Source organism: Rhinolophus sinicus, linkage group LG06 (assembly GCF_036562045.2).
Source record: "Rhinolophus sinicus isolate RSC01 linkage group LG06, ASM3656204v1, whole genome shotgun sequence".
Lineage (NCBI taxonomy): Eukaryota > Metazoa > Chordata > Mammalia > Chiroptera > Rhinolophidae > Rhinolophus > Rhinolophus sinicus.
In genome coordinates, this window is record NC_133756.1 from 115753943 (window position 1) to 115780184 (window position 26242).

Consider the following 26242-nt stretch of genomic DNA (forward strand, 5'->3'; position numbering starts at 1 on the left):
ATAAGTATGCAGGAGATGGGGAAGGAACTAGCCTTGTTGCACATCAGATACGGGCTAGGAACCATATTATTGCCTTTTATCCTCACAACAGCTCTGGAAAATGGGTGATACTGTCCATTTTATAGAAATAGAAACTGAGGCTCAGAGAAGCTCATTTGTCCACTGTTATATAGTGAGAACATGGCAGAACCCAAGTCTGTCTGATGCCAGAGCTCATACTCTCTCAGCCCTGCCCTGCTGCCTACTGCTGAGTTTGTAAATCCCAAATGAACTTGAATCTTTGAACCATAAATTGTTCTCAAGCTTGATCAAGCATCAGTTTCTCACAGTCCTAGAATCCAAAGGAAAAGGATCTGTAATAGATTTTTAAATATAATTTGCACCAAAAAATGTCACAGCAATTTGTGCAAAGTTCACTGGCTAAATTCCTTTCTCCAAACAAGGGCCTTGTTAATTATAAAGAAAAGACAAAGATCCAGGAAAACAGCAATTATCTTGATTAACTCATTGAAATGGAAATACACTAAATAATTCAATTTTCCCCCATTGCCCGATGGAAATCTCTTATACATTATTTAGCCAATACAGGGGTTTCTTTGTCAGAGCAAGTTGGTGCATTCAGTTAATTCCCAAGGTCACTCTCTAATCCCAAACTGAATGCTTACACATCACTGCAAGGGTTACTCTCAACCAACCCTGAAATCTAATACCATTTCCTACACCTCTCCCAGAAAGGATCCCATTTCCCCCTCCCTGTCTTCCCTGATGAAATACACAGCCAGAGTTGATATTTTGTTGAGAAGGAAAAGTTAGTACAATCGCTTTTTATAAAATGGGGTTTGGAATTCCAAAGTATCCACTAAAGAGCAGTTCCCAGGAGTTGAAGGTAAAAGCCCTAAAATAAAAAGAGAAACTGACTCTTTTTGAGATGATACCATATGCCACACTCTTTCCCATTTAATCTTGACGGCAACCTCATACAGTAGACATTATCATCTACATTTTTTTACAGATGAACAAACTGAGGCACAGAGATTAGGTGACTAGTCTTTCTAAAATCACCGTGAGTACATGGCAAAACCAGAACACAAATCTCTTTTCTTTCAACCACAGCGACTGTGTTCACCCAAGTTCTTTGTGACGTATCTGTATGACAGGGATAAAAATAGGATCTACTTTATAGGGATAATCTGAGGTTCAATATTTCAATGAGATAAAATATGGAAAACTCAAAGTCTTGACTCCTCATAAGTACTCAAATGATAGCTGCTGTTGTTATCATTATTAATATTATTATTATTATTTTAAGCAAAATTAGTGGCAGTACCAGTAACTGCAGAACTGTTGTTTGGGCATGAAAGGTATTACCTGGGAGCAGCTGCAAGTAAACTAATCAAAGAAGCGGACAAAAGTTGTAATTGAAGTAGGTAGGGAATTACAGATCAGACCAGAAGAGCAGGATCAAATGTCAAGTCTGAGGGATCAAAACTAGGAAAGGGATCTGGTCCCTAAGAATATCTGGGAAAAGGTATGCAAAGTGGGTCAAGGAAAAGTGGTTCAGTTTGGATTGTGAACCAAGTGAGGGTACCAGATAGCTGTTTTCACTGCGTGTTAGCCATGGGTCTCAGGGGCATGCTGGCTGGCTTCCAGACACAAGTCTCAACCAGACGGAAATAATGCCTGCCTTCCCCCATTTCAAGGTCATTGTGAGAGGATCAAAAAACTAAATAAATACTGAAAGTAAAAATACTTTGCAAACTCTGAAGCTCCTAAGTAAGGATGTGATATTATTATTTCTCATGTTTCTTAACATAGATTTGGACATATTTTGCAAATGCATCATTGCCTTAGTGAATTTTCTACTTTTAGCTCCACGAGGCAACTTAGTGGTTTCCAGCCCAAATGCTCTAATATTGAAAAAAAAAAAAAAAAAAATCCAGCCCAGGCTAGCCTGTGACATGGTCTGTTACTGAAACAAATTTTAAGTTGGCTTTATCGATCCTCTCAACAGAGTAAATAATACATGTAACATAAACATCACACACTTCAGAGCAACTTGACTTAAAGAGTTCACAACTGTGGAGAATCGAGGTTACTTTCCTTCCCTCAGGCCACAAGTCTGCTCATAGAAAACTTGAAAGGAATCTATAACGCAGTCTTCATCTCTAATGTGTGGCATCATTAATTTCAGACTTGGGCTCCTGGACAGATGGCACTTGGTGGCTCAAAAAATGGCCTGATGAGCATGAGGCAGGCTCCAAAACTAGGTTGCTGGGTTGGGCATGAGCAACCACTTTTCCCAAGTTTCATAGGGGGAAGTGGCTTTGGCATCCCATGACAGACAGCCCCTGTCATAGTTATTTTCACACTAACTACTGTGAGACACCAACTAATTTATCTCTGTATCGGGCTTAGGACTTGCCACCTAGTAGGTGTTCAGTAAATATTTTATGAATGAAATGTAAATTCAGGAGGGAAAGGCGATAAAGATGGGAAGAAAAAAATACGCTGCAGTGAGAAGAATACTGGATTCAAATTCCAGCTCCAGCACTATCAGTGCTCCCAGCAGGATATAGAATTCAACTCAAATGGTTCAGATGAAGAGACTTGGCTTCTGGGTTTTGCTGAGGATGTAAGAACTGGAAAGAGCATTGTTCCCAATCTTACAAAGAAAATAAGACAGACAAGTGACAAAATTATGAGTTTTCCTTCAACTCCTTCTCTGAGGTCACAGGGCAACCAACTGACCAAATCCAAGGAAAGACAGACTACTGAAGAGAAAGACAAGATGTGAGCACTAGCTTACCTGTGGTAAATGCAACCAATCACCAGTAAGAAGAGTTCAGCTGAGGTGGTTGGAGAATTTATAAATGCTAAGTGTGTACTGGAAAGAGAGTATGAAGCCCTTGAACGCTGCAGAAATTGGGAGAATCCTGATCCTCTTTAGAGCTTTTCTCCACACACCCCACCCGGTACTCTCAGAAAGGAATTGAGAAAGATTTAAGAAAGTGTCCCTTGTAAAAGATCTGGGGTGGGGTGGGGGGTAGGAGAGAGTTCAGCAGCTGCTGAGGGAAGGGCACAAATATCTGCCTACTCCACCCAGACTGTTTTTACCTTATCTCCCAATATGGAACAGAAGCCTTAATCTATGGAGAAAAGGGCAACTAACACAATCCTACTTTGGTACTGGTGGAAACCCACTGCAGCTGAATGAGGGAAGAAAACGTGTTTTAAACTTTTGCTGGGAGAGGAGCAGGAATATGTAATAGGCCCAGAATTTCAGCCTGAAAGGGGGCAGGGGCACTAAAGAGGCCACACACCTGAGACTCAGGGACACATGGGTATATAAGACTGAGGCTTAATCAGAACAATCGAGAACTCTCTCAGGCTCACACCACTCCTCTCCCCTTTCCCACACCACTAGCTAAAAAGCTAAACATAACCATGAAAAGCGGAATAGTGCTGGCAAAGAGATAAGAAAGGGACAAGAGCATAGAAAAGAGATCCTTTCTGAGGCACAGCACAAAGAGAGGACCTAAAGCTAAAGATGGAGTCAACACTGAGAAAAAAAAAGATATTTTTGTACCCTAAACATAAGGTATGGCTAGAAAAAATTAAAGCCTGTAATGCACTAAGGTTAGCCATAGAAACAAACTTCAAAGCCAGTCCAAATTCTAACTAAATTAACTCAAACACCTTCACTAAAGTCCTAGCAGAAGGAAACTCATACCCACCTCCAGTAATTAAACCTGTTACCTCAGTTTCTACTGTGCTACGCAGGATGTCACACTTTAAACTAAACATACAAAAAGGCAAGAAAAAGCAACACACTCCCAAGAGACAAAGGAATCATCAGAAGTACAGTCAGATATGACACAGATGTTGAAACTACCTTTCAGGGAATTTAAAATAACTATAATTATGTTAAAGGCTCTAATGGAAAAGGTGAACAATATGTAAGATCGGATAGATAATTTCAGTAGAGAAATGAAAACTATAAGAGGGAATCAAATGGAAATGCTAGGAATGAAAAACGCAGTTACAGAGATGAAGAATGCCTCTGATGGGCTTATCAGTAGATTTGGCACAGCTGAGGAAAGAAGATGGGTCAATAGAAATTGCCCAGACTGAAATACAAAGAGAAAAATGAGTGAAGGAAAATACAGAACAAGGTATCCAAGAGCTGGGGGGCAATGTCAGCTGGTCTACTATACATGTAACTGGAATTCCAGGAGAAGAGAGAAAGAATAAGACAGAAGAACTATTTGAGGATTTAAAGGTCTATAATTATCCATAAGTAATGATGGACACCAAACCACAGACCCTAAGACTCAGAAAATACCAAGCAGAATAAACACACACACACACACACACACACACACACACACACACCTCCTAGGCATATATTCAAACTGCTACAAAAGAAATACAAAAGAAAAAGAGAAAATTTTGAAAACAGTCAGGGAAAAAAAGGTATTTCATACAGAGGAACCTAAAGATAAGAATTACAGCAGACTTCTCATCAGAAACTATGCAAGAAAGGAAAAAACAAAAACCTGTCAACCCAGAATTGTATGCCCAATAAAAATATCTTTCAAATAACGAAAGGTTATAGAGGTATAGGCAGGGATAAGGGAACCCAGAAAGGATGGTGAGGCACCCAGACACTAAAAATAGTGAACCGTGATCGACCATCAGTCTGAAGGGCAAGGCAGGGAAGGAATAGGATATTGTTGCTGAGTTCCTGTGTAAACTGGAACCGTGAAGGAGAACCATCTGGTAGAAGCTGCAATTACAGATAGATGCATCCACCGTTAGAAATATGGCACTGAAGGAGATGGGAGAAAGGAAAACTTCTCCTCTTGACCTCCAATCTCTTGCCACTATCTACTACCATTGACTGAATCCAACCAGAAGCAAGCCAGCAAGGGGGCCCATGATGTCGTCTGTGGCGGTCAGCTCCTTTGGGCACAGAGTGGATCTGAGGGGAGAACAGAGATTAACCAGCACCGACACTGGCCGGCTTTGTGACATTGTACACATAAGTGTCAGAGCCCGGATTCAATCACAGATCTACCTGAATCCTTTCCACCAGAGGCACTTTCTCCCAGATGCACTGCCTCAAGTACAAGATCAGTGAGAGATAAGACCTACAGTGTACAGTGGGCCAGATCTTAGAAAGGCTAGAATTCATTGTTGGAACTTCATTCTATGGGAAATGGGCAAACAAGTATTAGTTTTTATTGCAGAAGCCAAAAAAAGTCCCCTAGCTCTGGTCCAGTTTTGGAGGAGCTAATGATGTAGTCATGCCATCTATTATAGTGACCTCAGACCAAGGGAAGTACCCATGTGCATGAGCTCTGAACTCTAATTATTCACAGAGGACACAGTGTCCAATTCTTCTTGTTGATGACAGTGGTGTTAGTGAAACAATCATAGATGAAAGTCATAAAAATCAAATATTTTATTTTCCAACTGAAGAGTCCCAATCAGCAAAAGTTAGTATCCGAGAGGCAATTTGTCATTTTCCTTGCTGGCTGCACATAGTTAAATGCCTTGAGATGCGAAGTATTGAGTGTAAAGAAGAAAGCCTTACAATGTGTGTGAAGATACCCTTTAGTGGTCCTCTTCTGAGAGCCAAGTTCACAGCAACTATATGAATCTTTTATGTGTTTTCTTTCCCCGTGCTCCCAAGATGTTTTGGGAAAATGGAGTGAAGAAAAGTCAGTGGAAGGAAATAATGAAACGCCAGTTAGCTGGTCATCTCTATCATACTCCACCGCCCCGAATGGGGGCTGCCATCACTGTGGTGTCAGTGGCAGTAGTATCAGAGCAAAGCATCTTGAAAAGAAAACTGTCAGTCTTCTTGACCCTCTTGAGATTTCCAAATGCAAATTTTTCTTTAACATATGTGATGAACACAAAGGTTTTGATTCGAAATAGCACCATTTTATGGGAAGCTTGATGAAAGAACACACCCTTTCAGGTCAGACAGACTTGACTTTGAATCTATATTCCTCTGCTGGCTGTGTGATCTTAGCCAAGTTCCTTGTGCTTTCTGAGTCTCAGCTTCACCAACAGTGAAATGATGACAAAAATGCCTACCTCAAAAGATGGTTATGAGCACAGTGCTGGGTACCTAAAAGGTACTCTATGAATATTAGTGAACTTTCCCTTCCGCACGTGGAAGCAGGCAGATAAAAAGGGTAGAGCTCTTAGTAATTTTCAGTCCACGTCTTGGAAAAACAAGAATATGTACTATTCATTCATTTATTCATTCATCAAAGAAATATGTATCGAGTACCTTTTATACGTAGATGCTGGGTATTCTAGGCACTGAGAATTCAGACAACGTCCTTGTTCTTTTGGAGCTTGTTTTCTAGTGGGAAGAGACAGACAACAAACAAGTAAACACATAAACATAGAATAAGTGTAGTGAAGAAACTAAAACAAGATAATGTGATAGAGATGGGAGGACTTACCTATTTCAGGAAAGGTGATCAGGAAAGACTTTGCTGAAGTGATAGCATTTGAGCTAAGACATGAACAATAAAAAGAACTAGCCATAACAAGATTGGAGGGAAGAGCATTCCCAGCAAGGCAAACAGTAAGTGAGAGCACCCCAAGCCTGGGTTGAGCTTGGCATGTTTGGAGAATAGAAGCAGATGCAATGGAACGCAGGCAGTATGGCGGAATAGGATTCAAAGTGAGATTCGAAAGAGAGGCAGGAAGGAGCAGGTCATTCAACTAATATTCACATTATTGATCATCTACCAGACATTCTTCTAAGTTCTGAGGATACATCAATGACCAAATAAAGTCCCTTCCCTCAGGGGGCTGACATTCTATTGAGCAAAGTCTCATTGGATCCTGCGGGCCTTGGTCAGAATGTGCATTTCATTTTAAATATGTTACCTTGTTTGATCTTCACAATCTCTGTCTAAGATAGGTATTCTTATCCTCATTTTATAGAGGAGAAAACAGCAGCTCACAGAGGTTATGTTAGGTGACCTGCCTGAAATAATATCATTTGTGGTGGAGGGTTGATGGTTAGCAGGAGATCAGAACTGAGTGCCCGTCCTTTAGAGTCCCATACTGGCAAGCGTAGAGCCTGGATTCCAGGCCTAGACCGTCCGGCTCCAAGGACCCTCCCACACCAATACGCTCCTTTCATTCCTCTTGGTTAGAAAGAAAGACTGTTTGCCAGTACTTTAAGTAAAGCCGCAACAGAGGTAACTAAACCATTATCCAGGAATCACCCAATTGTGGGGGCAGGGCTTGAAGCAACTCCTTGAGATCCAGAAAGTGTAGAGAACTGTCCGACACCCTGACCCCTTGTTGGGTAGCTCTGGCCTTCTTTCTCTTGGCAGCTCTGCAGCAGGAAGAGAAAGGGCTCCACAGAGAGGGGCACAGGGCAAAGGTGTTCAAGCTCCAGAGGATGGGCAGCTGCACTTCTTCCCCACAGAGGCAGAAGCAACATGTTCTGACAGGATAATCACAGGTATCGATCAGGCAGCAGAGAGATCCAGTGGCATTTCTCTAGCTCTGGAAGGCACCGACATGAATGAATAAGAGACAAGAAAATTCTATAAATTGGCTGTTCTATTTGATGTTCACTTAATTGAGATATTCAGTCCTTCTAATGGAAAATGTGAGGAGTGGAAATTACTGTTTTTCAGCCATCTCATATAAAATAAAAACCAGATCTTGAAGGCACGGGGCCTTTTCATTGTATCTTGTTCAGGCTCAATTTCATTATGTATTACAGGCTACCTTCAGTAATAATTACAATTGTCTGCCTTTATGCAAAGCTTCTTTCTGTCTTGGGGACTAAAACGCTAGGGAGATGCCTACAGAGATTGCTAAAGTATCATTTAGTGAAAGCAGTTGATTCTGTATTTGTGCATTCAGCAGATGTTTATCATGTACCTACTGTGTGTCAAACCTCTTTCAAGTCCTGCAGGAGGTAGCGTGTGAATGAATCATGCTCTCTCTTCTCCAACAGAGCACGTCCAATCATGCACTCGTTTATTTGTTCAGCCAACGTCCCCCGCCTGTCTTCTCTGTGCCAGACCCAATACTGGGGAAGCAGAGATGAACCGAGAAACAGCCCTCCAGGGACCCATTGCTGGCAGGTGGTGGAATCCAGATTCCCAGCCTGGCCATCTGACTCCTCAGGCCTGTCCTGACTCAAGCACTCCCAGGGCTAAGCGGGAGATAACTTGCCCATCAGCTATTTCAGTTAAGGGGACACATTCTCTGATGGAGTCGTGCCAGAGTCTAATTGGGAGAAGAGAGACAGGAGAGACCAGGGAGGGCTTTATGGGGTGGCATTTTAACGAGGCCTTGTTAGAAGTAGTATTGAAGTGACATCTGACTGCTAATCAATAATCTCTTTGTCAATTCTTGTTTGTAAGACTCCAAAACTTGTTTTCTAATTCTCCTGTATAGTATAATAAAATCTTTTTTATCTAGTTAGGTCAGGAAATTAGATAGTCTGAGTAAGTAGTCTCATTAATAAAGACTGTAGGTGTTTATTAATAAAGATAACGGTGTTCAAAGACCCAACCTCAATCAGCATACCTATCCCATGAACTGTTGGACCAAAATGGGTCTTCCTGTTGATTTAAAAGATGGCTCAGGATCTGATAGGGCTCAGCTTCCTCACAGACCACAGACACAGTTAAGATGACCAGGGCAGAGCCAGTTTTGGGGATCTTGATATTTGGCCTAGAAGTTTGGGGTACCCTAGGAATAGTTTACTGAAAAGGCCTAGAGGTTGATATTGGCAGATGTCCTAGAATGAGACTCCTCTATAAATGCCAGTAATTTAAAAGGTCCTCTTCCCCAAGATGGCCATACACCCAAGCTCCCTGTATCTGGCATTACTTGGGTTGTCACAGCGCTTTTCTGTTTGTGACAATAACCCATCTTGATTATAGAAAATCTTGGGACTATAAAACATATAGAAATAAGCAATTAAAATCACCTGCAATTCTGCCTCCCAGAGATAACCACTGTAAACATTTTTGTGCAATTCCTTTCTGTGCAAATTTTCAGCAGCCATAAAGGGTTAAACAGAACACCAGCCTCTCCTAGAGTTAAAGGGAGCAGAGCTCTGGGAGTCCCCAGGTGAGAGAGGCCTCGGGCAAACATTCCAGGTGAGACAGGCCTCGGGCAAACTCTGGACTCAGGAAGAAAAATGAGAAATCATGACAAGCAACAGGTTTCTAAAGCCCCTTCACTGCCTATGGGAGAGCCCAAAGGACTGATAAGCCTTGCTCCTCCGAGCCCAGGCCTGAGTACATGGTAGAGACCACTGCATTGCTCGCCATCTTGGAAAGAGCTTCTGTTCCCCTTCCTCAGGCTTCAGCAACAGAGGTTCAACTTTCCCAAAACCCCCCAGCCCTTCCCCCAGAGTTAGTCTTGGGTCATTCAAAAACCCTTTACCAACACCTCCTCTGTAGCAGACTGTGCAGGAACCATTAGGATTCAGTGTAAAGAATGCCATGATCAGCACCAAACACAAGGACGGAAAAGAAGTAGCAGATGGCAGAATCCATGCAACAACCAAATCTGACCTTCGGCAGAAAATTGCTCAGCGCCTAGTCTCACTATACCTCACCTGAAACCATAGAAGCTGTGGGTCTCAGGGCTTCCAGCAGGAAACCAGCCCCAGCTAAAGGAAGCACAGAAGAGCCCAGATAGAGCTGAACTTCTGAGCCTTTCATTTCACCATCATTAAAACCCTCAGGCTCCCAGAGACCAGCTTTACCCCAGTAGTAAAAGCAAAGCAAGAAGAAGAAGTCCAGCAGGGAGACCCAGAGTACATGGGGGACACGACTATGGCTGAACCCGTACTGCAAGCTTGAGCGTGAGTAGAAGTCAGAAATATGGACATCTAGATAAAGAACCTTTACCCCATTCACGCACAAGCGCAAAAAGGCTATTTAAACCTACCTTTTTACACTTCAGCTTCCCATAATTAAAAATAGTAACTAGAATGTGAATAGCTGACTGCCTGCTGTCTCCCAACCACTCTGCAGCAGGTAGGCAAGCACACACAATGGATACTTGCAAATGGACAGTACAGAAATGCTCGTTGAACACAGAGAAGCAAGTGGTGGCTTGGAAGCAGATCTGAGTTTGAATTTTGACTCTACCACATTTATTAGCTGTGTGACCTTGAGCAGGTGACTTCATATTTCTGAGCCTCAATTTCTGAGACTCCTCCAAAAAAAAGGAGATAATATATACCTTTTAGATTAGTTGTGAGGATTAAATGAAGGAATATATTAAATGAGGACCAGCACCATACCTGGGACATTGTAAGTGTTCAATAATGGTAGGTATTTCTTCCATTACTATCAGGAGAATGAGAAAGAGAATTAAGATTCAATTATGATGCTTCAGAAAGACCACACCAGAGCAAAGCTGTGAGGTCTGACAGCTGCAGATACATAGCTTCTTGGTGCCAGATGTGAAATCTAGATGGGAAGAGGTTGCAAGAGCCCATCGTTTTATGTGGCAGCAGAGTCCTGGTTTGAATTGAGAGTCCCCTTTTCCCAGGCTCTGTAGCTTCCTGGGAAGCCCCATCTCTAGAGTTGTTCAGGAAAACTCTGTATACCAGTTCTTGGGGGTTTTGAGAAGATATTCAGGCATCAGGTTTGACCAGATCACCTCTGGGAGTCCCTCAGCTCTGACATTTGGTCAGCGGTCTCATACGGCTGCCATTGTCTCACCCTTCATGGGTGAGTATTAGTGTGTATCCACAGGACACTTCCACATGTTCTCACAAAGAGCCTGGGAGGTTGGCAGGGCAGGGCGTGTCATCTCCACTTTATGGAATTAGGAAAGGAAGACTCAGAGAGGTAAGTCATTTGCCTGCAGTCGGATATCAGTAGGTAGAGTCGTATCCTGAAAACTATGTGCAAGGAGATACTGGAGACTTGGTATTATCTAACCAGAAAGAAAACCAGAACATGCAAAACTATGGCATATAGTAGAATGTGCCAAGTTCCAGCTCTAGCACCATTATATTTCTGTTACTCAGAGCCACCCGTTGGTTTTCAGGTACGACAGCTTTGGCCGCCTGACGAATGTGACCTTCCCTACTGGCCAGGTGAGCAGTTTTCGAAGTGATACAGACAGCTCAGTGCATGTCCAGGTAGAGACCTCCAGCAAGGATGATGTCACCATAACCACCAACCTGTCTGCCTCAGGTGCCTTCTATACACTGCTGCAAGGTAAGCCACGTGGGAGCTTGGGGACATTGAGGCAAAGGGGTGGGGAGACCCATTTGGAAGAAAACGACACAAGAAACAATCTGCTACTGGAGCTGCCCCAAAACAGGAAAGCATTACAACTGGTTTCCCTCTGTACAGCCATCTAATTTTCAAAATATACCAGCGTGAGTCCTATAAATTCTCTCCCAGAAGCTTCAGAGTAATATTTCATTGTCTCATCCCATTATCATCAGAACAAAGGGTAGAGAATCCATTAGCTCCTAATCCAGGTGACCTCGCTATTCTGCCATTCTAATGGTTCTCAGATTAAAGGCGCATTCTCGCACGGTTGCAGGCAAGGACAAAGGACGGAATAATTACACCTGGTACGAAAGGGATTTGGGCATGCAGATGTCCTTCCTGAAGCTCAGGTGAGAATGGTTTGTGCCCCTGCTAGGATTCCACAGAGAGGAGACCCTTCCTCTGCAACCATGACACAATCCTTGATATGAATTGATCTTTCTGCTTTAGCTAACGCAGTGATGAGCCATTGCTGTACATTGTCTGCCTCGATTGTTCTCATGGGATGTGGTACCCCAGAGTGGAGCTTGCAACTTTGTTGGACTTAGTAAGCATGAAACAGAAAAGAAACCATCACCAGGAAAAGTTGTGCTTGATCTACCCCCACCCGCCGCCCAGCCCTCCACGGTGTTTTGTACTCCCAGAAGCTTTGACACAAAGGAGTAAAAAGATCACTGGGCTGGGAGTCAGAAACCTAAATTCTAGTCCTGATGCTGCCACCACTTCACCGTGGCCCTTGATTTTCTTCTCTGGGAAAAGAAAGCAAGCTGAAGCCATGTCAAAGGTGTGGGGCAGTGCAAACAGCAGAAGTTCTCGGTGAGACAGACTGGGCCCCTATGCCTGCTGTGCCAGTTCTTACCTGTGTGAATTGGGTGGAGTCGCTCTTCTCTGGGCCTCAGTTTCTGGGTCTGGGAAATGGGGCTGAATTACAATACCTGCCTCTTAGGGTGGCTCAGACCATCTCTTTAGACAAGGTACATAGAGTGACCAGCCTAGGCCAAACACATAGTATTACTCAGTAAGTTCTTGTTGGATCAATTAATTCATTAACAAGCAGTTTGATTTGCCATAAGAAAATAACTGTATATGTTCACAGCCGCTTTTACTCCCAAATGTAGTCCTATGCCTTTAAAAAAGCTCTAAGAACAATAGCGGTTCTCAGTCAAAGAGAAACCGAGCCCTAGAGTTCCTTCCCCAGCAAGCACCTATTGCAGTGGGTTGGGACTCACCCCAGGTATTTATGCTCTGACTGGCCTATTACCCAGAGAAGGTACCCACTCGGAGCCAGCCAAGCTTTTGCCTGACCAACAAGAGCAGTCTGCTGATCACTTGGACATCTTGTCCTTCAAACCTGTTTTCTTCCCTGTGGTTAAGAATTGTCTCAGATCCTCCATACCACTAAGCTGGCTTTGAGTAATTTTCTCAAAAGTGAATGCAGGCTTTCTTATATTTGGGCAATTCAAAAGTACCATTTAAAAACATTTCAAAATGTACCATCAATTTAGTAACAACTCTTTGGGGAGTAAAGGGTGGGGCAATTCATACAAGGACATAAGACACATTGCCATTTCAGCAACATTAAAATGTGAAAAGGAAAAGTGCGACTTGGAATCCAGGAAACATGGTACCTGTGTTTTCTCTTTGGTACCTCTGCCAAGCTCCCTTTCCTCCTTTTATACAAGGCCCAGATGCTCAGTTTTGCAGCCGCCTCAGTAGTCTTTGTAAAAAGCTCTTTCAGTTTCATCTTGTGTCTGAACTAGGGGAAGAAATAAGAAGTAGCTACTAATGAGCAGCAGCCTTGGGAAGTCACAGCTCACATTAAATGGGGATCATTTGAGATGGGCCTTTGCAGATGCAGTCCCATCCAAAGTCACCATTAATGGACATATGTGGATTCAGCAAGAAGCAGCTTTGAAAGATAAATTGACACATGCTTTTTCACTGTTCAGAGGAAGTAAAATACAGATTGTCAGTGAATAATGCATAGCAAGTTTGAGGCAGATTTTAGAATCCTATGTGTGAGAGAGGAAAAGGGAGAAAAGTGGAGGGAGAAAGGGAGGGGAGAGGGGTGCCAACTGGATGCCATTCAGGCGGGGAAGATGCAGTGAGGGTTTTCCTACAAAAACTACATCCTGATAGCTCAACATAGCCTCGTATATATCTAGTTCAGTCCAGCAAATGTTTACTAAGCCCATGCAATAAAAATAACACTAGCTAACATTTGGAGCACTTATTGGTATGGAGTATATTTTTAGTGTGTTTTACATTCACAGTCCTATTTGATCCGTACAACAACCCAATGAGGTAGGTATTATTAATATCACCCATTTTCTAGATGAAAGCACACTGAGGCACCTAGAGGTTAGGTAGCTTGTCCAAAGTCACACACCTAGTAGGGTCATTCGACCCAGAACCCATTCTCTTAACCACTAATCTAAAGGCAATGGGGAGCTATTGAAGGACCATGATCACAGTAGAAAAGTTCACTCTGACACGTATGTGACATGCGGTGCAGGAGATAGAATGACAAGAGACATGACAGTGACTAGCACAGTACAAGGTACATAAAACTAGTAATAGCTAACATTTCTATAACACTTACTATATGCCAAATACTATTCTCAGCTCTCCATATTTATTATCTCAATCCTATAAGGTAAGGGTAGAGTTATTATCCCCAGTATACAGATAAAGAAACAGAGGCATAAGAGGTTACGGAATTCTCCCAAGGTCCTACAGCAAGAGAATGGCAGTGCTGGGACTTGAACACAGGTAGCCTGGCTCCAAAGTCCATAGTCTCAATCTCAACACAAGAGTGCCTCTCATGGGAGGCACTGACATATTTGAGAATTTGGTCATTAATGGAATGGGGAACACTACACCCCTCAGCTGCAAGACTACTAATGAGCCCCATAGAGAGGTTAAGGGGTGTGTAAGGGTGGCACTCATTCTGACCAGAGGGACGGGGAAAGCTTCTCAGAAGAGATGACATTTAAGCAGAGCCATTAAGGAAGGACTTGGCCTAGCATTTATTGAAGAGAAGGGCAGTGCAGACAGAGGAAACAGCCCAGGAAGGATAAAAGGCGGGAAGCTGCAGCGAAAGTCAGAGAGATTGTTTCCATTTTTAGAAAAGAACTCAGTGTGCATTTCACAGCTGAAATTTACTTTATTCTCCAGAAGCTGCTTTTAGCTAAAGATCCAAATTAAAAATATTTTAAATTTCAAAATCAGATCTATTTTTAAAAGATTGTCATATATGTGTGTATAGATAGATAGATAGATAGATAGATAGATAGATAGATAGATAGACTCCTCAACTTATGATGGGGTTATGTCCTAATAAACCCATTGTAAGTTGAAAATATCTTAAGTCAAAAATGCATTTAATGCACCTAACTTACTGAACATCATAGCTTAGCTTAACCTACCTTAAACGTGCTCAGAACACATTAGCCTACAGTTAGACAAAGTCATCTAACACAAAGCCTATTTTATAATAAAGTATTGAATATCTTATGTAATTTATTACTGCTTTTACATCATTGTAAAGTCGAAAAATCATTAAGTAGATCCATCACGAGTTGGGAACCATCTGTATGTACACATATATGACAATGATTATATTTATATATATATATATATGTAAATAAATATTTATATAATATATATATGTTTATATATTTAAATATATGTAAATACATATGTATTTAAAAATGTGTATATAAATACATATGTATGTATATATATGTATATTTGGCATTCTCTCAGTGATTTAAGTATTGGAGTTATTTTTCACCTTGTTGTAAAGAACATTGTTACCCTAGTATATATCAAGAGCCTTAAAAATGTTCAACCCTTTGCTCTATTAATCCTACTTTTAGGAGTCTATTTTGATTAAATAACCTAAAAGGAAGACATTGATTTATCTAAAAAATATGTTTTTAATTGAGATATGATTCACATGCCATAAAATTCACCCCTTGAAAGTGTACAAGTCAGTGGTTTTTAGTATATATACAAAGTTATGCAACAATTACTGCTATGTAATTCTAGAAAAATTTTATCCCCCCCCAAAAAGAAACCCTATACTCATCAACAGTCACTCCCCACTCTCCCTTCCCCTCATTGATCCTCCTTCTATCTCAATGAATTGGCCTCTTCTGGACATTTCATATAAATGAACTCACACAATACAAGGCCTTTTATGTCTGATTTCTTTCACTTAGCATAATGTTTAAAATATATTTATTTGTTGTGTTACTTGTAATTATGAAAACTGGCAGCAATCTATTTGAGGGTTGGTTAAATAAATTATAGTATTTCTATACAATGGAGTACTACACAATCATTAATAAAAACTTTCATGGAAAACACTCAACGATGTAATACAATCATCAGTGAAAAACTCTGTAAGCAATATTTTATACTATGAATATATTAGGAAATATCCCAACATCTAAGAAAATGCCAGCATATTTACAGTGGTTTTCTTTGGGTATTGAGATGATGGATAATCCTACATTTTCCTAGGTTTCTTCAATAATAATGTTTTGTCTCTATAATCAGAAAAACAAACACATTTAAAAACCAAGCCACTGTCTCTGCTATGTACACACACCGCCCTCCATGCTCGCCCATCTGAACAAAGTCTGTCCCTCTCCCCTCCCTCAGACCAGGTCCGAAACAGCTACTACATCGGGGCCGATGGCTCCCTGCGGCTGCTGCTGGCCAACGGCATGGAGGTGGCACTGCAGACGGAGCCCCACCTGCTGGCTGGCACTGTAAACCCCACTGTGGGCAAGAGGAATGTCACGCTGCCCATAGACAACGGCCTCAACCTGGTGGAGTGGCGACAGCGCAAGGAGCAGGCTCGGGGCCAGGTCACCGTGTTCGGGCGCCGGCTGCGGGTGAGCAAGGCCTCCAAGCAGGTCTGCGCCTGTGGAGGCTGGGTCCTGGGGGGAAAGAATGAGGAAGAATCTGGAGAACTGGGTTCTGTTCTTGAAACTGCTCCCGGGGGAGAAAGTATTCCTGTGCCTCAGTTTCTTCATTTGCAAAAGGGGGAAAGTAAAGTAGGCAACTCATGTCATCTTTTTGTACATCTTTTCAGTTGTCACTTGTGGGAAGATTACTGGCTTTGGTGTTAGTCTGGCCTAAGTTGGATTTCCAGCTTCTGCTATTCCCTGAGCAAATTTGGACAAATCCATTATCTCTTAAAGCCTTGATTTCATTATCTATAAAATGGGGAAGATAAAACCAATTTTACAAGTTCCTACAAAGATTAGAAAAAAGTGCCTCATGCAGAGTCTGGCACATAATAAGTGGTCAGTAATATCTACTCTTGTTGGTTCTGTTATTGCTATTCTTGCTACTATTATTGTTATTACTATTGCTAATATGTCTAAAAATTCAGTTTAGATGTTTGGAACCAAAGCCACATTCTCCACTATTTCCAGGCAATTATCCTTCCTAAATGGGCAAAACGACCCCACCATAGCTGTCACTGCCAGTGGGTTGGCATCTGTGGTCTGGCATTTTAAAGTGTTTTCCAATGCGTGGATGCCCTGACCCAGCCCTTTCTCTGCCTCACTCCTATGTTCCTGTAGAGTGTGGCTTCTGCCCCAGAGCTCTTCCCAGCTTCTACCCAGCTTCTCTTCCCTCCAGCTTTAGAAAGGAAGGCGATGGGGAGATTGAAAGGGAAGAAACTAGCCCTGGCTTTCAGCACAGCACCTTGCAGACCACGGCTATTCTGTAGAGACTAGCTGAGCTGAAGGGAACCACCAAACTGAACCAGATGTCCCTGACTCCTAAAAACCACAGAAGCATCCTCATGCAACACGGCTGCCATTCAGCAAAGAAAGTTCATTGAAGCCTCTTGTTCACACATGGGGCCCCTGAGTTCCAAAGAGGGAAGGGAGTTTCTTCCAGACTCACATAGCTAAGTTAAAGGCTAGAAAATAAGTACCCTGTCTCATAGTTCAATTCAACAGAAACATTAAGTGACTTATTCCGTATCACACAACTAGAGCCAGAAAACCAATCTTCCTGCCTGCCCGCAACAGCCAAGAACTCTGGTAACAATCTATTCTGAGAAACGACCTTTCCCTAGTTCCCTGAGGAAGGCCTAGCTGTCTTTGTTCTCTGTGGCCTCGCTGAGCCCTTGCCTGAATTCTCCAGCAGCCCCTCATGCACATCTGAGGCAGTGCACTTAACGGAAACTGTGACGTGGGCTGTATGTGTAGCCTTGAGCAGCTCCTCTGAGCCACATACTAGTCCTCTGCAGAAGCCAGATAATATATTCGACATACATAGCCCAGTGCTGGTAGACCCCAGGTGCTCAATAAGTGGTAGCAGTTAGTGCTATTAGGATTTCCTCTCTGCCACATGAGCTGGACCAAAAGTTTCCCAGGCTTGAATTGGTCCCTCTCCCAGCCTGAGATTAATGGCGCTCCAGTGAGGTGTCCACATCTCCGCGTCCTCCCCATATAAATGGCCACCCACAGTGCGGCATGTGGAATTAGAATGTTAGCCGGGTGCACCTCCCCATAATGGAGCTCATTTTTTATATAACTGTGAACTGTTTTAATAAAGAAAGATGGAAAATAATCTCATTGCCGCCACCACCAAGCACAGGAAGCATTAGGTGGTTCCCCAGTGAGCTGCTTAATTCAATTTTATGAATTTTGCCACAGAGGTATAGCTTCCCTTCACTAGAGGTCCTCCAGAGGATAAGGGGGCAGCTGGCTAGGTGGCACCACCTTGGGGGCAGTCACCGGGGACCTTCCAAATGAGGCTGTAAAAAGGGCTCCATCATTGTTGGTGATGCAGATTTTGAATCTTCCTTTGCACTCTCGGCAAAGAACACAGCTTCAGCCTCCAATGCCTCTGATTTTTCATGGGAATTGTCTGCCACACTGTTTTTGCTTCTGCAATTGTGTTTGATTACCCCTGGGAAGGCAACCTTATTATAACCAGGCCATTCACAGCTAAAGTCATCTCAGCATCATCATTATAAATCCTTATTTTCCAGGCTTTAGAATTTGTTTGGGGAGAAGGGAGAGACACACATGTCTTTACTTCCTGTGAGAATGACTGTGATCATTAGCTGTCATTTAATGCAAATAATTGCAATCATTAATTCAGTACCTTCTATGTGCCCAGCACTCCACTAGGTAATTTACTTCTGTTTCTTCAATCCTCCCAACAGCCCTGCTGTTTTACAGAGAAAGAAATGGAGACTCAGAGAGGGAATGGCACTTGCCCAAGGTCATACAGAAAACTTAGTCACAGAGTTGAGGCTTGAATCCTGGCCTTAATTCCTAGACCTGAACCTTTTTTTTTTTTTTTTAACCACACAAGGCCCCAGAAGGCCTTTCATTACCTCAGTCCATGTGTGCTATTTTGCATCATGTGACCTACCTTGGCTGCTCTCCTCTTGGGTCTTCCTGAGACTTTTCAAATTTAACCAGTGACTAAGGGAAGAATGAGAAAATGTGCCCAAATGCCAGACCCCAATTAAAGGAAGTCAGCATTTTACTTTCAGAGTACCTAGCAGCGTTTCAGGGGTAACTGGTACCTAAGGGGTGGATCCAAATACATAAACAGGGCTCTGAAGTATATTTCGTTATTAAAATATGAAAAACCTGACTTATTGCTACCCTTGCGGGAGCCCTGTATTTCTGACTCTGATAGGAAATTGAATTGTTTGCTGACCTAGTAGCCCAGGTAGAGCTCATACAAGGGGCTTATGATCCTGGAGGCAGGAGCAAGATGTTCCAAAGCTAGGACTGTGTCCCCAGGCGGCCCACAGCCAGAAAAGCTGTCCCAGATTCAAATGCCCAATGCCTCCCATTGTTTCCAGGAAGAAGAAGGAGGAGGCTTGGAAGCTGACTGAAGTGACAGAGAAGCCCTAATTGTGGTGACAGAGGGCAGGAGAGATCCTACCAGGGAAGGGAAGTCCTAAGCCCCAAGAAGGGGCAGACTCTCTGAGAGGACCGCTAAGCATTTGTTGGCACATTGCAGTGGTGACAGTCAAATCCAGATGCAGTCATTCACCAGCCACAAGATCTGGAGCATGTCCCTTCTCATCCTGAGCTCTGGTCTCCTCAGTGTCAGACACTAGTGCAGGGCCTGGCACATAATAAATGGGTCAGGCACTGATTTGCTGGACCCACGGGGCCTGTTCTCTTTTAGGAGGGAGTCAGGAAGGATCTGCCTTGTCCGCGTTAGAGGAATCACGTTAGGAAATGATGTGGATTATCTTCAGTAACAGCTACTCTTTGCTCAGCATCTGCATCATCTTTATCCTCACAACATCACTGTGTAATTAGCATTATTATTCCCATTTTACAGATGAGGAAACTTCACTGAGCTGACAAGTGACAGAGCCAGAACCCAAACCCTTGTCTGTTGACACCTATGACCTGTGCTGCCCCCTCTACTTAGGAGCTTCTCAGACCAAAGTTCTCAAAATCCAGATTAACTTCTTCCTCCTCCTCCTGCTCCAGGTTCACAACCGGAACCTCCTGTCTCTGGACTTTGACCGCGTGACACGCACGGAGAAGATCTATGATGACCACCGCAAGTTCACCCTCCGGATCCTGTACGACCAGGCAGGGCGGCCCAGCCTCTGGTCACCCAGCAGCAGGCTGAATGGCGTCAATGTGACCTACTCCCCAGGGGGGCACATAGCCGGCATCCAGAGGGGCATCATGTCTGAGAGAATGGAATATGACCAGGCAGGTCGCATCACGTCCAGGATCTTTGCTGACGGGAAGACATGGAGCTACACGTACTTAGAGAAGGCATGTGTCTATCTCCCTCTGTCAGTGGCCTTGCCATGTAGAAAGCCGGTCATTGTGGCTCAACCCATGGCCAGGCCCAGTCTGCTGACCTTGATGGTTCTGACCCATATAGTCTCCAAAAGGCAATGTTCAGGGAAATCTTCAACAGAGGGCCAGGGCTCCCAAGAGGTATCTGGATGGATCATGTTGATGCCATCGCAGATGGGGGTCCCGGGGCCGGAGAATATGAAAGTTGCAGCTGATAGACTGGAGCTGGGAGCAGGCCCAGACACCACCCTGACTTACGGAGAAAGACTGGACTCGGGTAGGGGTCTGCTCCCAGATCTAGGTCACATGGGGTGATCTGGTCACAGAGAACAAGGCAGAGCCTAGGGATCAGTAATTAGGCCGAAAGTACTTAAGTCTGAGCTTTGAAGGCTGGGTGTGGCCTTAGTAAATCCCTTCTGTTTCAGGTCAGGATTCGTTTCATCCCAGGGGCAAGGAATAATAAGAAAGGGCCTGATATCAAAAGTTGGACCCAAATAGGAGAAAATGGTTGCTTTGATGCCTAGATCCTTCTGACTTATTCCTGAAACAGAGTCTATACTTCATGCCAAATTCTGGCCCCCAGATTCTTACTTTGTTTCCTGTGCCTGGTCACCTGTCCCAGGCCCAGGTTCTGCTTGCTCTGTGGTCAGTCTTCCCTCCTGGGCTGGGTGAGCATCTCCAAGAGCAATTAGTAGTGCTAAGGGAGACCATGCAGGTCATCCAGCATACTACAAAACCAAGCCCAGAGAAGGAAAGACCTTTACCAGGGCCACACAATGAGTCCGTTGTTAGAAGCCAGGTTTTCCCATTACCATGTGACCCGTTACTACATAAACAATTGTGCAAAGCCTTAAACAACTTTCTCAGACATGGTCTTTATCCTGAAGGCCACAAGGAGTCAACAGAAGTTGTTTAGCAGTCAATAGACATTGTCAGATGGTGTTTTAGGAAAATCATTCTCACTTGAATAGGGAAATTGATTTAAGAGGATTCTGGAGCAAGGAAGCCAGGAGACAGGAGGCTACACATACTTTAGGCCAGTGCTTCCAACCTTTCTTATACCCCGTTCCACACTGAAATCATCATTTTTGTGCCCTTCACAGGGGCAAACAGACAAGGCTGCTCACCGTAAGAAGGACAATTGCCTGAGTGCTCTGAGGCCCGGCCCCAGGCCCTGCCAGGCCGAGGACTGAAGGAAATCCTTATTTGAGCACATCTGTACCCACTGCAGTATCTTATGACACATTGGTTGGAAAGCTCAGGTGTGGGCATAACTTAGGAGAACCACCAGTTTCCTTGGTCTTTCATTCCTTTCCTTAAGTCTTGGGCACACAGACCTACCCTTCCTCCCCACCACCCTGCTCTCATCTCTGGTTTTCCTTTCCCTCCAGTCCATGGTGCTGCTCCTTCACAGCCAGAGGCAGTATATCTTTGAGTTCGACAAGAACGACCGCCTCTCTTCTGTAACAATGCCCAACGTGGCCCGGCAGACGCTAGAGACCATTCGTTCAGTGGGCTATTACAGGAACATCTACCAGCCCCCTGAGGGCAATGCCTCAGTCATCCAGGACTTCACTGAGGACGGCCACCTCCTCCACACCTTCTACCTGGGCACCGGCCGCAGGGTGATATACAAGTACGGCAAGCTGTCGAAGCTAGCCGAGATGCTGTACGACACCACCAAGGTGAGCTTCACCTACGACGAGACCGCCGGCATGCTGAAAACCATCAACCTACAGAACGAGGGCTTCACCTGTACCATCCGCTACCGTCAAATCGGGCCCCTGATCGACCGCCAGATCTTCCGTTTCACCGAGGAAGGCATGGTCAATGCTCGTTTTGACTACAACTATGACAACAGTTTCCGGGTGACCAGCATGCAGGCCGTGATCAACGAGACCCCGCTGCCCATCGATCTCTATCGCTATGACGACGTGTCAGGCAAAACTGAGCAGTTTGGGAAGTTTGGTGTCATCTACTATGACATTAACCAAATCATCACCACTGCGGTCATGACTCACACCAAGCACTTTGATGCGTACGGGCGGATGAAGGAAGTGCAGTACGAGATTTTCCGCTCGCTCATGTACTGGATGACTGTCCAATACGATAACATGGGACGAGTCGTGAAGAAGGAGCTGAAAGTGGGACCCTATGCCAACACCACCCGCTACTCCTATGAATATGACGCTGACGGCCAGCTGCAGACCGTTTCCATCAATGACAAGCCACTCTGGCGGTACAGCTATGACCTCAATGGGAACCTGCACTTACTGAGCCCTGGGAACAGTGCACGGCTCACCCCGCTAAGGTATGATCTCCGTGACCGCATCACTAGGCTGGGTGACGTACAATACAAGATGGACGAGGATGGCTTCCTGAGGCAGCGCGGCGGTGACGTCTTTGAGTACAACTCAGCTGGCCTGCTCATCAAGGCGTACAACCGGGCTGGTGGCTGGAGCGTCAGGTACCGCTACGATGGCCTGGGACGGCGGGTGTCTAGCAAGACCAGCCACAGCCACCACCTACAGTTCTTCTATGCAGACCTGACCAACCCTACCAAGGTCACCCACCTCTACAACCACTCCAGCTCTGAGATCACATCCCTCTACTACGACCTGCAAGGACACCTCTTTGCCATGGAGCTGAGCAGCGGCGATGAGTTTTACATAGCTTGCGACAACATCGGGACTCCTCTTGCTGTCTTCAGTGGAACAGGCTTGATGATCAAGCAGATCCTGTACACGGCCTATGGGGAGATCTACATGGACACCAACCCCAACTTCCAAATCATCATTGGCTACCATGGTGGCCTCTATGATCCTCTCACCAAGCTCGTCCACATGGGCCGACGGGATTATGATGTGCTGGCTGGTCGTTGGACTAGCCCAGACCATGAGTTGTGGAAGCACCTTAGTAGCAACAACATCATGCCTTTTAATCTCTACATGTTTAAAAACAACAATCCCATCAGCAACTCTCAGGACATCAAGTGCTTCATGACAGGTGAGGACTGGGGCTCGTGCATTTCATCTTATGAAAGGTTCTGAGAACTCCTATTGTAAAAAGAACTGTTTAATGTATTTACCCACTGTTTCTAAAACTTATTTGACCCTTTTTGTAATCATCAAACACTAATATCTTGATTGATGCATTCCTTAGAATACACTTTGGGAGCTTCTGACCCAGAGATCAGGCTGACTATGAGTCCCTGATAAGTTGGGTGAAGATATGGCTAAAAAAGTCAGTTATCTTATTTGGGATGATGTAATAGAAAATTCAGACTTTGGAGACAGACAGAACTGGGCAAAGTGTCCACCACTTCTAAACTATGACAATCACAAAAATTATTTAACTTCCCTGAATTCCTGATTTGTGAATTGAAGTTAGAATACCTACCCTGACTCGGTAAGTTAAATATGCCCATTGTAAATCCTAAAGCAACCACTCTAGGAAAAATAAACCGAGGCATAGCTAATCAGTCAATGGTGGAGATAAAATGAAACTAACAAAAGATCCATCCAAAGAGAATAGGAAAAGAGAGACAAAAGAGCAAAGAACAGGCAGACAAATAGGAGCGGGGGGAAAAACACTTACCTGGTAGGATGGTTGCAAAGGTAAAATGAGATACATTTTAGAACCTGCCTAGCACAATGCATGGTTCACGTTGGTTCCCTTACCTCTACCCTCTGATTTAAAAAGTGGGCTTTGCTTTCCACTGCTGTGAATCCAGCTTGAGTATAAAGTGTCTCATAGGTCACACAGGCCAGAAATGTCTCCAGCAGCCGCAGTCCTCCCCCCGAGCAGCCACTCCCTGGCTAGTCACAGAAGACCTCAAGAGTCAGAGTGGCTATGGGGATTCAGGTCCGGATGAAGCCAGCACTTTTTATAGAAGAGAGTTTGTGGTGGGCAAAAACTGGGCATATTCCAACTTGTAAACCTAGTAGTCTCCCCCTCTTTTGTCCTACAACACAATCCTCTTACCCCGTATTTTCATTCATTCAGCAAATGCCTCTTCTGTGCAGCTACCGTTTGAGGCACTGAGGATAGAAAGATGACCCCTGCCCTCCAGGAATTCACACTGCAGGAGGGGAGACCATTGCTATCCAGTGTGAGGGGCCCATGGTGAGGGGTTGCACTGATGCCCCTTAAAACACAGGAGGCACAACACAGGAGGGAACAGCCAATATTTGAGACCCACTTCCCATCAAGTAATGGGGAGAAGGGCAACCCAGGGAGAGGGACCTGTACATATAAGAGTGTAGACAGGGCAGGATGCACAGCTCACATGAGTGTCCCTTAGGGACATGGCTTCCAGGTCCCCAAACTTGGTGGCCCAGTCTGGACCCTGTTTCTACTGACAGCAATTGGAGGATCCCTCTTTCAGGGAAGAATTCCAGATGACCATGTTGAGAGAATCAGGTGGTCATGTTGGGCGTCCCAAGAGTGGGGAAGACGAGAGAACACAGTGGCGGGCAGGTGTGATGTAAACGCCCTTGGGGGCTGTGGATGAACAGGAATATCCCCACAAGGTTTCACAGCATTCACTGTGCTCAACTTGCTGCCGGCTCTAGAAAAGCTTAACATATTGGAAGGACATTTCCATTATATCTGTCTGCATTAATCACACCCCTGCCTCACCCTCCAATAAGTTACCTGTGAGATGTTTTCGTAGGTTATTGTAGCTGAAAAAAAAAGTGATGCAAACAAACGATTTTACTACTAAAAACCAAAATACTACTAATTCTCACTAAACCTTGCCTTTTAGCGTCCACGTGGGCTACATGCAACCTCATTCACATCCAGCAACAGCAATAATCAAAAGAGCATCTTTTTTCAAAAATTTCTTCAAGGCTTCTGAGATATACTCCAATTTAGGTCACATGGCTTAGGTCACATGGCAACCCCTGAGCCAATCACTATGGCTCGGGAGATAAATGCACTGATTGGCTCAGCCTAGGTCACGTGCTCCATTGCTGAACTCTTAAGTGGAGTCAGCTTTCCTAAAACTACATGAAGACCCCAAAAAGAAAGAGTGAGAAGGAAGAATGTATGCCAGGAAGGCAACCAAAATATGTCCACCAAAAATCGTCATGTACATATACTATTATGCTTAACCCTGACTTGCAGCTTGCGACGTAGGGATTACTGACTCCATTTACAGCGGAGGAAAATGAGGGTCAGAGAGATAAAGTCACTGGACAGCTAAGAAGTGGCAAGGCTGAAGTTAGAACTCTGCACGGATTCCAAAATCCTCATTCTTGGATTTGAATTCACTTTGTAAAATGCAAGGCTGTGCACTTGTGAAAGGGATTATTATTATTCATCACTGTCCCAGGCCACCACACGGCAGTCTGGGACAAATGGGTAAAGAGGAGCCTTTTAACATGAGGGAAATGTCTGCCTCTGATGTCATAAGAAGGAAGAGTAAACTTCCCAACTCTTCAGAAAAGCACTGTAGTTAAAAAAAAAAAAAGGAAACTGAATAAAACAATTTTCAGCATTTTTCCTCAAGGCATCATGAGAAAGTTTCCCACCTTCCATCACTTATAATTAAGGCCCAGCCCTCTTTTCAGCCCCCTGGATTCCTGGGAATTCGCAGTATTTCTGATAGAAGCTTTCCTTTGTGACTGCAAATTCTGATGCAAGTTCTCAGCCTCAGGCAAAATGGCTTTGTAGGGATCCCCTCCTCCTCCTTTCTGTTTGTTTTAATTTCCCAAAGAACCATCTGCCAAGAGTCACAGAATCAGAAATTCTTAGAAACTCAGTAGGAAAGGGACTTTGGAGAAAAGCTGGTCCAAGTGCCTCGTGTTACAAATGAGGAAATGGAGGTCGAGGGCCTTGGAGGCATGGGTTTAAGGAAACACGAAACCTCCTATGAGCCAGGAACCGAACTGCACACTGTAAAATACATTCAATCCAATCATTTATGTAGCAAACTGAGGACAGTTCCTGCTATATGATAGCTGCCCCAAAATGCTAACACTATTAGTGTTCTTCTCCATGATTTAGTGGAAATCGTTTCTACCATCAATTGGCAGACAAGGAAACTTAGCCTCAGAGAAGTTAAGTAAACTGCCCAAGTTCACACAGTTTGCAAGTTGGCAA

At 44.1% G+C, this 26242-nt stretch overlaps 1 protein-coding gene across 14 annotated transcripts in view; it reads left to right on the forward strand.

Annotated features, from left to right (window-relative positions):
• Positions 1–26242, forward strand: part of TENM4 (teneurin transmembrane protein 4) — a 972743-nt gene that overhangs the window by 935163 nt on the left and 11338 nt on the right. For all 14 annotated transcript variants that reach the window (XM_074335694.1, XM_074335699.1, XM_019726370.2 and 11 more), the window contains 4 exons: positions 11074–11246; positions 15978–16213; positions 19811–20107; positions 21526–23140. In XM_074335694.1, the coding sequence (XP_074191795.1) occupies positions 11074–11246; positions 15978–16213; positions 19811–20107; positions 21526–23140 (2321 nt within the window). The remainder of the gene's footprint in view (positions 1–11073; positions 11247–15977; positions 16214–19810; positions 20108–21525; positions 23141–26242) is intronic.